The 12,551-nt window shown below is 39.0% G+C and overlaps 1 protein-coding gene and 1 long non-coding RNA gene across 2 annotated transcripts in view; one reads left to right on the forward strand and one right to left on the reverse strand.

Moving 5' to 3' along the window:
• SSH2 (slingshot protein phosphatase 2) overlaps nt 1-12,551 on the reverse strand; it is a 239,943-nt gene that overhangs the window by 63,121 nt on the left and 164,271 nt on the right. Inside the window, 1 exon segment of the mRNA XM_040641086.1 lies at nt 762-865. Within this exon segment, the coding sequence (XP_040497020.1) occupies nt 762-865 (104 nt within the window).
• LOC121105047 lies at nt 1,871-5,166 on the forward strand. The gene is made up of 2 exons (XR_005837491.1): nt 1,871-3,671; nt 4,209-5,166. It is a non-coding gene; the product is annotated as an uncharacterized LOC121105047 (long non-coding RNA).

A 12,551-nucleotide genomic window follows, 5' to 3' on the forward strand; every position in this document is an offset into this window, starting at 1 on the left:
AAAACAAAACAAAACAAAACCCAACACTGAATGTATACTTTAAACGCGTAAACTAGGTGAATTACATGGTATGTGAATTATATTTCACTAAAACTGTTAAAAAAAAAGAATCCGTGTGGGGAGACAAAATGTTAGGTATAAACAATGAAGAGTGACTTAAGTTACATGTTATAATTGAGTTAAGCAGCTGAGGCTTTTTAAAAATTAAGATTCCTTCTGTTCTATTACTACAAATGACGTGAGGGAAGGATTTTTAGGATGCAGAACTTGTAGAGGACAACCATTTCTGGGTAAGTAGTGGCCCTAAGTCCCTGCTCCAAGTGCTATTGGGACAAAAATGCAGCTGCCTTCTTGGAAGGTTAGGCAAAAGTCAGGAAGCCCCATCTGTACTGAAAGGCTTCTTATGTGAGCTGGCTATGTGGAAACTCAGGTTTGTTAGTGATGAAAAGTACTGCCGGTAAGCAAACCAGGTATTTGCTACTGGAAAACCTTAATTGATAAGTCACAGAAGAATTCATTAGAGTACTTTTGTACTTTATTATTTTTCCAATAAAATTTATTGAACACTTACTACATACATAACGCATTCTGCTAAGTGCCAGAAAAACAGTGACAGTGAAAGAAAAGTGGTTATAGCACAGTACAATGCTTTCTCTCACTATTACAAGACTGTTGGAGAAATGGGGATGACGTTGTCAGCCTTCTAGAACAAAACAAAAGGCAAAGAAACCAAGAAAGGAATGGTATATGCGGAACTTTACCTGCATGCTTGTTGCGTCTGTGGCTAATTCTTGGTGTGGATGAGCCATTTCCCCGTGGTAGAAAAAGGGCAGCACCTTTGACAGTTAGAAAGCTCTCGCTGATGCTATAAGGGAAAAAGTAAAAAGGAAATGGATTATTTAAGGAAGGAAATCAGAATATGATGGAGATCCATTTTGGGATTTTTCTCTTTCCCATCTTCCAAAGTCTCAATTTCATGGGATAAAGTAAAAAGAAAATCAAGAGAGACCCTTTTATTTACAGAGTTCTATCTACCCTAGACAGTTTTTCTGGAACAAAACCTACAATATTCTATATATATTACATGGTAGCCGTTAAGAATGAAGGCTCTGGAAACGAAAAAAGAGGGGAAAAGGCTCTGGAGCCAGATTGCCTGGGTCTGAAACCTGGCTCTGCTACTTCTTACCTGAGTGAATTTTAGGGGGCCTAAATTTCCTTATCAGTAAAACAAAGGTAATAAAATGAAGCTGTTGTGAGGAGTCAACAAGAATACAGTTTCTTAGAGTGGTGCCCTTGTGCAGAGGGATTTTTGAATTAAAAATGCAACTAAGGTATAAAATTCTCAGTTTTGCTTTACAAGTATCTCTAGAAATGAAGCTGGCAGACACATCTGAGAACACTTTAGTTGCTTTTAAAATTCCCAAAGCTCTACCATAAATTTAATTCTTAGTGTTTTAAATGATTGCATTTTAAGGCACACAAACATGGGTTACACAAATATCAATGCTATAGAAATATCTTTAGACAAGCATAAAGGTATAAATGCCTAAACTGAAGGAAACTTGAAACCCTCATCTTAATTCTTTTTTTTTTTTTTTTCCTTTTTAAAGATCTATTTATTTGGGAGAGAAAGAGCACATGAGTGTATGTGTGGGAGGTGGGTAAGGGAGGGAATCCCATGACCCTGAGAACATGACCTGAGCCAAAATCAAGAGTCGGGCACTCAACCAACTAAGCCACCCAGGTGCCCCTCTTATCTTCTTCTTTTTCTTCTTTTTTAAAGATTTATATATCTGAGAAAGAGAGAGGGAGAGCGAGCATAGTGGGGAGGGGCAGAGGGAGAGGGAGAGAGAATCTCTAAGCAGACTCCATGCTGAGCGTAGAGCCCGATATGGGGCTGGATCCCATGATCCTGAGATCATGACCCAAGCTGAAAACAAGAGTCTGATGTGCCACTCAGGTGCCCCTCATCTTAATTCTTAAATGTAGTATTTTTAACTTGTGACAGATTGATAGGCAGCCATTTTTGTGTGTTTTAAAATAACTGGAAGTGTAGTTAAAATTTTATACATCAAATGACTGCTATTGAATGTTGCAGGGGAGATGTGGTTATCTTTAGTTTATTTGAAATGGGGAAGCAAATACTTGAAATTTGGAAAACACTAAACTTTTTGGTAAGAAATTGTAATTTTCATTTACATTTTCTTTAAGGATATAAAAGGTTGATAATTTATGTAGTTAAATTGAACCATAACCATCAGTGATCATGGGGCAGGTAATTGCGGCCCGCAGAAAAAGTTATGATCAAGGAATTAAAAAAAAAGATCCTGAAGTTTTTCGTTTAATTGCATCAATTTCTGTATTTATGTGAATTTATAACTGCAGTAAGTTTTGAATGAGATTAATCTTGTCTAATGTAGGGGCGCCTGGGTAGCGCAGTGGTTAAGCATCTGCCTTCGGCTCAGGGTGTGATCCCAGCGTTCTGGGTTCGAGCCCCACATCAGGCTCCTCCACTATGAGCCTGCTTCTTCCTCTCCCACTCCCCCTGCTTGTGTTCCCTCTCTCGCTGGCTGTCTCTCTCTGTCAAATAAATAAATAAAATCTTTTAAAAAAAAAAAATCTTGTCTAATGTAAGTAAATGTGTCTGTAGACTGTAATCTCTCCAAAAGTACAGTACTTGGAGTTGTGTTCTTTATGGCTATAGTGTTGGTACAGCACTAACAGGCGGGAAATAAAGGAATTACACAGTGCACTTAATAAATATTAGTTATTGTTATTGGGTCTATGATTATCAATAACAGTGTTTGATTAGTGTTCTAATCAGATGTAAATTATGTTACAATACTTAGTTACTAATAACAGACCCAAAGTTTGCCAAAATTTTTGTTTAAAATATACACACACCATGCTGAAGTGTTACTCAAAATTTTAATTTCACTGACTTGCATTCCCACGTGCAGTGAAAGGAGGACACAGGAAATGTGTTTAACCTATGATAGAGTTTGCTATGTTAACAGCATCCTTCATGTAAATGACAGCTCAACAGAGGTGGAGATTTACTGTGGACAGCAGTAATATAATTACCAGTGAATATCCACAGACAACAGAAAATATATCCAAACTATTTCATATCAACAGACTAAGCCTTTTAAATGTTACCCACAAACTCTAGAAAGGATAGAACTTCTAAAACACTACTGGCAAAATTTAGAAACATATAATGGAGGGTTCCAAGTTTGCTTGTGACTATGTTATGCAGAGTTGGCTAATGTATTGTAAATTACACTGCCTACTCAACATTCCACTTGGAAATCCAATTGGCATCTCAAATTTACATTGCCAAAACAAAGCTCTTGAGCCCCTGCAAACCTGATCCCTAGTCTCATCTACCCAAATTGTTTGGGCCAAATACTTGACAGTCATCCTTGGTTTCTCTTTTTCCCTGTAACAACATGTATCCTGATCCATCAGCAAGACCTGGGGGCTTTACTTCCAAATGTATCTTGAATCTGCCCACTTAGTTCCATTACCACTCTGACAATGTCCATGGCACCATCAATTTTCAAAACTTAGACCACTGTTAAAAAAGGTTTTTCTTTTTTCTTTTTTTAAGCTTTTTATTGTATAAAATTACAAACATAAACAGAAATAGAGGGGATAGGGGCGCCTGGGTGGCGCAGCGGTTAAGCGTCTGCCTTGGGCTCAGGGCGTGATCCCGGCGTTACGGGATCGAGCCCCACATCAGGCTCCTCCACTATGAGCCTGCTTCTTCCTCTCCCACTCCCCCTGCTTGTGTTCCCTCTCTCACTGGCTGTCTCTATCTCTGTCAAATAAATAAATAAAATCTTTAAAAAAAAAAAAAAAGAAGTAGAGGGGATAATATAATGAACCCCCATGTTCTCACACATTTCAGCTTTAATTCAAGGCCAATCTTAGTTTCTTCTTCATCCTTACTCTCTTCACCTTGTCCCTGAAGTGAAACTAATCCCAGACATTCTTTTTTTTTTTTTTTTAAAGATTTTATTTATTTATTCGATAGAGATAGAGACAGCCAGCGAGAGGGAACACAAGCAGGGGGAGTGGGAGAGGAAGAAGCAGGCTCATAGCGGAAGAGCCTGATGTGGGGCTCGATCCCATAATGCCGGGATCACGCCCTGAGCCGAAAGCAGACGCTTAACCACTGCGCCACCCAGGCGCCCCAATCCCAGACATTCTATCAGCAAAAAGTCTCTTAACTGGTCCGCAACCACTTCTGCTATCCACTTATCAAAGAGCAACCAAAGGGATTTTATATATATAATACACATATATATCATGTGCTTCCCTTTGTACTTACAAAGAAAAGCTGAAGTCTTTAGCTTAGACTTCAAGGCCCTATTATACCCAATAACACATTATTTCTCTGATTTTGTACTATCTCCCCTTTTGTTCACTTGCTATAGTTGCACTGGTCTCTTTTGTTTCTTCTATATTTCAGGTCCCTTCTCAGGGCCTTTGTGCTTTTTCTTTTCTTCTCTCTTTTTTAAAAAAGATTTTATTTATTTATTTGAGAGAGAGACAGACAGAGCATATGCGGGGGAGGGGCAGAGGGAGAGGGAGAAGCAGACTCCCCACTGAGCAGGGAGCCTGATTCTGGGACTTGATCCCAGGACCTGGGATCATGACCTGAGCCGAAGACAGCCGCTCAACCACCTGAGCTACCCAGGCGCCCCATGCTTTTTATTTTCTACTTGGGATACTTTTCTCCTGGCCTGTCACTATTTAGGTCACAGCTCCAGTATCATCACCTCTTCCACATCCCAATCAAACTCTATCCTGCTATTCTGTTTTGTTTCCTTCAGGATCTATATCATACACTAAACTTACATTTATTTACTTGTATACTTTATTTACTTGTGTACTTGATTGTGGTTATTTCCTTATGATAGAATATAAGCTCAGTGAAGAGCAAGGATCCTCAACACTGGAAATAGTGCCAACCCACATATTAGGTGCTCAGTAGCTATTTAAGGAACGAATCAATTCATCCCAGGGTTCTTCCCACACAGTTATATCTGTCCTGTCATTGCAGCAGGAACTGTAATTTAGGACAAGAAAACAGAAATTCTGTAATTTCACATATAAAACAGAACAACAGAACTCAATATATGCGGCAGATTAATGGACTGTAAATACAAATGTCTGATAAATTAACTGGCAAATAAAATTAAATCACCTCTATATTGTTACCAGTTGTTGACTCAATTTTATCTTTCAATTAAGTGGCATGAAGCTGATAAACTTTTGAGCTAACTTGCCAAATAGACTGGAACATGTCTTCTAAAAACAAACATAAGAATCCACAGATGCCACTTTAAAAATCTGAATGCTGGCTGGGAGGGGCGGCCTTTATTTTGTTTTGTTTTCTTTTTTTTTTTGTTTTCATCTTTAAATAAAGCATTGCGCTCTTGTGGTCTGTTGCACAAGTCTTGTCTCTTGTTACATTCGTGGTATGCACATGTCGCCCTGCTGTGGGTCACTCTGTTTCACTCACATTACGGGAACAACCTAAAACAAAATGTCTTGAGTGACAGGATGAGTGGGGTACACCACAGACAGGAAATGAAATTCACACTTCTGCCAACACAGCAACTGTCTGCTTTACCAAATGAAAATATTTTAAAAATACAGACTAATATTCTACCTATCACCAGACAAAGTTACAGCCGTGGGCACTTTCGTTTCCGGTAAGCAAAGTGGCCTCAACATCTACAAAAGAAGTACATTTGTAGAGAGCTTACAACAAACAAGCATACGCCAGTCACTCCTTTTGTGAGACAGAGGTAGTTTCTTTTAGACAAACACTAGTTTAAGAACAAACTTCCTGGTTTGATACACTTATTGTTGCTCACGCTTTAAAGCAAATCTAAGTGTGTTCTTTAAAATATATGTATGTAGTGCTTTCACATGGGGAGGGGTAGGGTGGGGCCAAGGACCCTCAGTTAATTCAAAGCTACCTGGAAAATTCCTGATGGTAAAAGAAAGACCAGGACTTAAACTCACATATAATATAAGAGAAAAGATGCTTTTCTATTTGAATCATTTACACACATCTCAATGAACTTTTCTGATAGAACAAAACGCACAGCAGATACAGCTGTGTCAGGAGACTGCCCTACTAGAAGCAGTACAAGCTCCCAGAGAGTCACGGTAGACACACTCTGGATGGTACGGTCAATCCCCTTTATTCTATGGTCCCAGATTGTGACTCTCCAGTTATCATGAAAGTGTCATATACTATTGGTTACAGAGGATCAGGAATACAAGTATTGCTGATTCCAAAAATCCCTTATCATCAATGAACAAAAGCCAAAGCTCCATAAATGCTATCAAATTGGGATAGCAGTATGATGGCATGGAAGTGAAAAAATAAAATTCACAGCCAACAGGGTTAGGTGGTTCAAATTCAACTTGAAAATTAAATGCTCTATTTGTATATGAATAAAATTATATGTAAACTTAATCACATGTACTTCAGTGTAAACTAAAAGCTTAGTAGATTTTGCTAGAACAGCAAGAGACTCACTTATGTAAATATTGGTCTTTCTGAAAAAGCTTCCTGAAGAGTCAATCAACATAGAGTTGGTCTCTACTTAAAAATTTAGAGAGCAAGTGAAAACTTTTACACATTTTCTGAGTTGACCAATTCTGGACCAGAAACAGGACTTCTCCAGTAAATTTTACGGAGCCATCCATAGGTGATTACAGATGCCTAAATTAGACACAAACCCTAAAGCTTTCTTGTTCTAATGATGGAGAGTATTTAGCTGCTTGATAAGAAAATGACACAGGATCATCTTGATAAGAAAATGACACAGTGACAAATGAAGTTCTCCAGTCTTTATCAGAATACAATTGAAGATCCTCTGTTCCTCTCTTGCCATAAGATCACTTGGCTCAACTGAGAGAAAATCATTCCTAGTTAGACATTTGAATAGCTAAGAATAACTAACTTGACTGGATGCCTAGAGTATGCTGGGCACTAAGCTGAGCACTTGACATTATTTCATTTAATCTTCACAGCAATCCTATGAAGCAGGTACTATTTTTTACCCCCAATTTACACATAGGAGACTGAGGGACTCAAGAGATTCTAAGTTATTGGCCCAAGATCACACAGCTGGTAATCCTCAGAGCAAGAATTCAAACCGAGATTTGACTTGAAAGTTCATGCTCTGAATCACCCTCTACTATGCTTTTTAAATTTTATGATATAGTTTACATAAAATAAAATACAATGTTTTCCCACAGAGCTTTCAACAGAATAGAATTTAGAAGTAGACTACAGGAGTGAAAGAAAAGGAATGAAATAAATTCAGATCTCAACTCTTCTCATGCCTTTTTTGTTTCCCTTATCAAGGCCATGAACAGAAAGACTATACTGAGTGGAATCAAGAACATCTGGCTGAGAGATGACTCCAGATGTGCTGGATAGTAAAGAACTGTAACTTCTGCTGGGAATGACAGTAGTATTTCAGTCTTGAAAATGGAGGAAAGATTACTCTGCTTTAAATAGATTTGGGGAAGCACTCTGTGCCAATGTCTTCCGATCAAAATCACTTCCTAAGGCATGAAATTTGTTAACTGGCAGTTTATTCTCAGGCACAGTGTAGAGGAAAAGGTCAACTAATGGAAGAACATACTTAACTGTTCTGAGGTTGGTATAATTTTTTTTAAAGATTTTATTTATTGAGAGAGAGCATGAGAGAACCCAAGAGAGCACAAGCAGGGGGGAGGGTCAGAGGGAGAGGAAGAGGGAGAAGCAGGCTCCCTGCTGAACAGGGAGCCAGACACGGGGCTCAACCCCAGGACCCCGAGATCATGACCTGAGCTGAAGGCAGATGCTTAACCAACTGAGCCACCCAGGCGCCCCGAGGCGGAATAATTTTTGAAGAATGTGGCCAGCATGATCGTCCATGACCAGCAGAAAGGCCAAGGAAGCAAAAGAAAGCAACAACACACTAGGCCAAATTGTGGAATATCAGTTGGATACATTGTCTTCTGTTTTACACGCAACGTACATGAAGAGATGGATCATTTACTATGGGAATTGGGTTTCAGAAAGTGGATTAACACTTTTATTTCAATATTAAAATGAAGGAAGTAGATTTTCATGTTTATAGTGTTTGGTATTTCTGTTGAAGCCAAAATTTATAGGTAAATTATATTTTACCTATAAATTGCACAAAGTGAGATGGCTGCCATTTATATAAAACTAAAATACACATAATCTGAACTGTTTGTTTTATTGTCTTGAGGAATATACATCTAGGTGAAAGTTTCAAATATGTTCTACCCTAACATTCTCCCTTTCTTGATAAGTGTTCTCTGCTTATTTAGTTGTTTAATTTTCAGATTCAGGGGACTAGGGCAGCTTCTTCAATTCCTTAGGTGGAGAGGAATTCATGTCCCTACTTAGTGTGACTATATCATATAGAAAGGAAATTTCACAATAAAAAGCTTCAAATATCAGACCAGAGGCCAAAAGACTACAGAGCTATCAATACCAAAAACAGGAAGGAAACATGGCAGCAAAGTCAAAAGCATATTTTCAAGTAATGAGAAAAAGTTTGATTCTGTAATCCTAAAGGAACTTAGGGACTAGACTAAATCCTAATATCATACATACTCTTCTCTGTAATTAAACACTCCCCAATCCCATCTCTACCCCCCCCATATATGGCCGTATGTTCAAATGACAGTATTAGAACAGCAATCAATAACTGAACCCTCTCCCCCAAGGTATAAACTCCAGACACATGCCTATGAATGCAGGCAGTAGGATTATTTCTCTCCTTATAGGCAGACAAGCAGAAGTTGGGGTACATTAGTAGACCAATTATTGGCAAAGTAGAGAACAACTTCGGACTCCAGTTCTTACTCATTAACTACAACCATCAGACCATTTTCGTTCCAGCTAATCTTCCACTTAAACTTTCTTGCACAATGTCCAGGACAACTGTCCTCAGATGCAGCTATTTGTTTCCCCCCTTTCCTACTTTTCTACAATCTAAGAAGAAAAGCAAAGGTCTATTTGTTTAAGGCCGAGGGACAAACCCTCCTTCAGGACTACCCTGGTCTTTTCCCTATAAACCGTAAATGGAAGAAGAAACAAACCCAGGAAATCCCTTTTGTTTTGTTCATTTTGGATGCTCATTTACTTGGTAAGATCTTGTAATGATTCCATTTTGCCTCAAACATGTGCATCTTAGAAATGGTCAGATAGAAACATAATGTAGGGTCAATAATTTTACCACTGGCTATACAACTCAACCCTCCACTTTCTACAGATTGGGGTACATCTGAATTGACGTTTGTTATTTTTGGCTGTCCAGTAATAGATGTCTCCTTCCTAATCTCCTTCTGGTCTCCATTTGGGGAATCCCCTGAAATGTGCACGGGCTTGGGGGCCTTCAACTCTGGAACTGTAAGGGGCCTTGCAGGAACCTGGCGTGTGGTTTAGGCCTGGTCAGTTGGAAATTCTCCCTGAATCTTAAGACAAGTGACCCAAAGGAGTAGAGAGTGGTGGACAGTCACATTCACTGGAGAGAAAGGCAAGGTATAGACCAGTCTGTTCCTACTCCATGGGCTTCCCTGACTGCCCTTGGCTCCTGCCTGTTCTCTAAGCCTCCTGTCCATTAGGTGAGCTCTGACTTCCTTCTAACAAATATTCTAGTAAGATAGTTAAAATTCATTTCTGAGCTTGCAACAGAGAATCTATCAATTGAGGTTCAAAGAATTTAATGACTTGTCGCAAGTCACACAGCTAGTTAGTTAGAACTTTAACTAAGCCCCATGTCATCTGATACCCAGGGCAGCACTTTAACCCTTTATCCTGAGTTAGAGGTTCCCACAACAGGACATACTGTGGGCCTAATAATTTGAAGCAACCAGCAGTTAAAAAACATCTGGTCAGTTCATCTAAAAAGAACAAAGGCAGGATTTTACTGCAAAGCCTGGTGTGATATTTGTTCTATTTTTCACGGTATCCTGAAGACAAAGTTCAGGTTCGAGTGGGGAAAAGTTTAGACATTTCCCCATGAGGCAAATACTTTCACCCTGTTTCTTAAAGTTGCTTTCCCCCCTTTTTCCTTTAATAAGTTTGTTGACTATTAAACATTGCTTCAAACAAGTATCAAAAACTAGATGCCAAAAACAAAAAGTTAGGAAGACCGTGGGGCTTAGGAAGGAGGGCAAGAAAGCCTACATGAGAAAAGAAGTGGATGCAAAAGAAAAGGAGGGAGGACTCAATAAATAAAATCAGAAATGAAAGAGAAGTAATCGACACCACAGAAATACAAAGGATTATAAGAGACTAGTCTGAAAAATTGTGTGCCAACAAACTGGACAACCTAGAAGTACCTAGAATATGCAATCTAAATACCTAGAAATACCTAGAAACATGTGATCTTCCAAAATTGAACCAGGAAAAAATAGAAAACCTGAACAGACCAATTACTAGCAATAAAACTGAACTGGCAATCAAAAAACCCAACAAACACAAGTCCAGGACCAAACGGCTTCACAGGTGAATTCTACCAAACATTTAAAGAGTTAGTACCTGTTCTTCTCAAACTATTCCAAACACAGAAGAGGAAGGAAAACTTCCAAATTTATTCCATGAGGCCAGCACCACCCAGATACCAAAACCAGACAAAGACACTACAAAATAAGATAACTAAAGGCCAATTTTCCTGATGAACATGGATGCAAAAATCCTCAACAAAATACTGGCAAACCAAATTCAACAACATATTCAAAGGATCATTCACCATGATCAAGTGGCCTTATTCCAGGATGGTTCAACATCTGAAAATCAATCAATGTAATATATCCCATTAACAAAATGATGGATAAAAACCATATTATCATCTCAGTAGATGCAGAAAAAAGCATATGACAAAGTTCAACACCTGTTCGTGATAAAAACTCTCAACAAAGTGGGTTTAGAGAGAGCATACCTCAATATAATAAAGGCCATATATGAGTGAGAATCTTGTTCTCAAGAAGGTCCTCCTCCAAGGAGAGGAGAAACTGCCTCAGCTTAAAGGAGCCCATTTCCTTTACAGGCTGAATTAACAAAGCTTCTCAGTCCTATGGCGCTAAACTCTGGACTTAAATATTTCTCTTTCAAAAAGGTAAAGCTCAAAAGCTGTTTGGACCAAAAAGTAAATGACCTGAACAGTTCTTTCTCAGTATTTAAACTGCTAGATGTATTGGTTACCAAGACATGACCAATATTACTTGAGGCCAAATTTAAAATAGTTGGTGGGAATAAACAAAACAAGACCAATCAAAAGGATATTAACTCAAAAACTGTTCAGCATTTGAAAAATCATTTCATTTGCATGATTCAACAAATGCCTTTCCAGGTATTTAAAACACACCTGCAGAAGGAATGCAAGCTGGGCTTTTAAGCACTAGGCCAAAACGTCAAACCCAATTTCAGATTTCTCTTTCACCCTAATGCAAAGCTGCTTTTTTTTTTTTAAGATGTTATTTATTTATTTTTGAGAGAGAGACACACACACAGAGAGAGAATATGAGCAGTGGGGGCGGGGGGAGGAGCAGATGGAGAAGCAGACTCCATGCTGAGCAGGGAGCCTGACAAGGGGCTCGATTCCAGGACCTTGGGATCATGACCTGAGCTGAAGGCTGATGCTTAACTGACTGAGCCACCCAGGCACCCTAACGCAAAGCTTCTTATGAGGCTCCTGTCACCTATTCTTCGCTGCTGTCACCTTCTGCCATCCTTGTCACTATTTTTGATTTAATACCCCTCATCTAGCTCAATCTTCTCCCTTTCACTCTGATTTCTACTATAATCTTAAGAGATTCCATTGTTCGTACAGATGAACATACAACAGTTTTGTCCCCAAATTTCTCATCCTTCTAAGGTTCAAAGACCGTCACCTGGACTCCATTCAGATTTCTAAATCCCAGAGTCCCTTTGGAAGGCATCAGATCTTAACGAACTTGATTTCAGAAACCAAACTCCCAGTTTCTGACTATAATCCCCTCTTCGTGACTCTCCTTGTTCACTCTCTTCATCATCCTCACGGCCACTTCATCCTATATAGAGATGACTTCTGATTAGTTATCTATTGCTGAATAACAACTTACTTTAAAATGTAGACGCTTAAAACAATAAAGATCCTTCATTACCTCACACAGTTTCTGTGGATGAGGAATTCAGGAGCAGCTTCGCTAGTGGTTCTGGCTCAGGGTCTCTTATCAGGACGCAGCAGGGCATCTGAAGCCCTGAAAAGTCTGAAAGATCTGCTTCTAAAATGGCTCCACTGATGGCTACTGATAGGAGACCTCAGTTCTTTGCTATGGAAACTTCTGTACTGTTCTACTTGAGTACTCCGCTGACATGGCAGCTGTCTTTCCCCAGAGTCAGTGATCCAGAGACAACAAGGCAGAAGTGCAGTTTTATGATTTAACCTTGGAAGCGACACACCATAATTTCTCTTTCTTTCTTTCTTTCTTTCTTTCTTTCTTTCTTTCTT

Source organism: Ursus maritimus, unplaced genomic scaffold, assembly GCF_017311325.1.
Source record: "Ursus maritimus isolate PB19 unplaced genomic scaffold, ASM1731132v1 scaffold_24, whole genome shotgun sequence".
Lineage (NCBI taxonomy): Eukaryota > Metazoa > Chordata > Mammalia > Carnivora > Ursidae > Ursus > Ursus maritimus.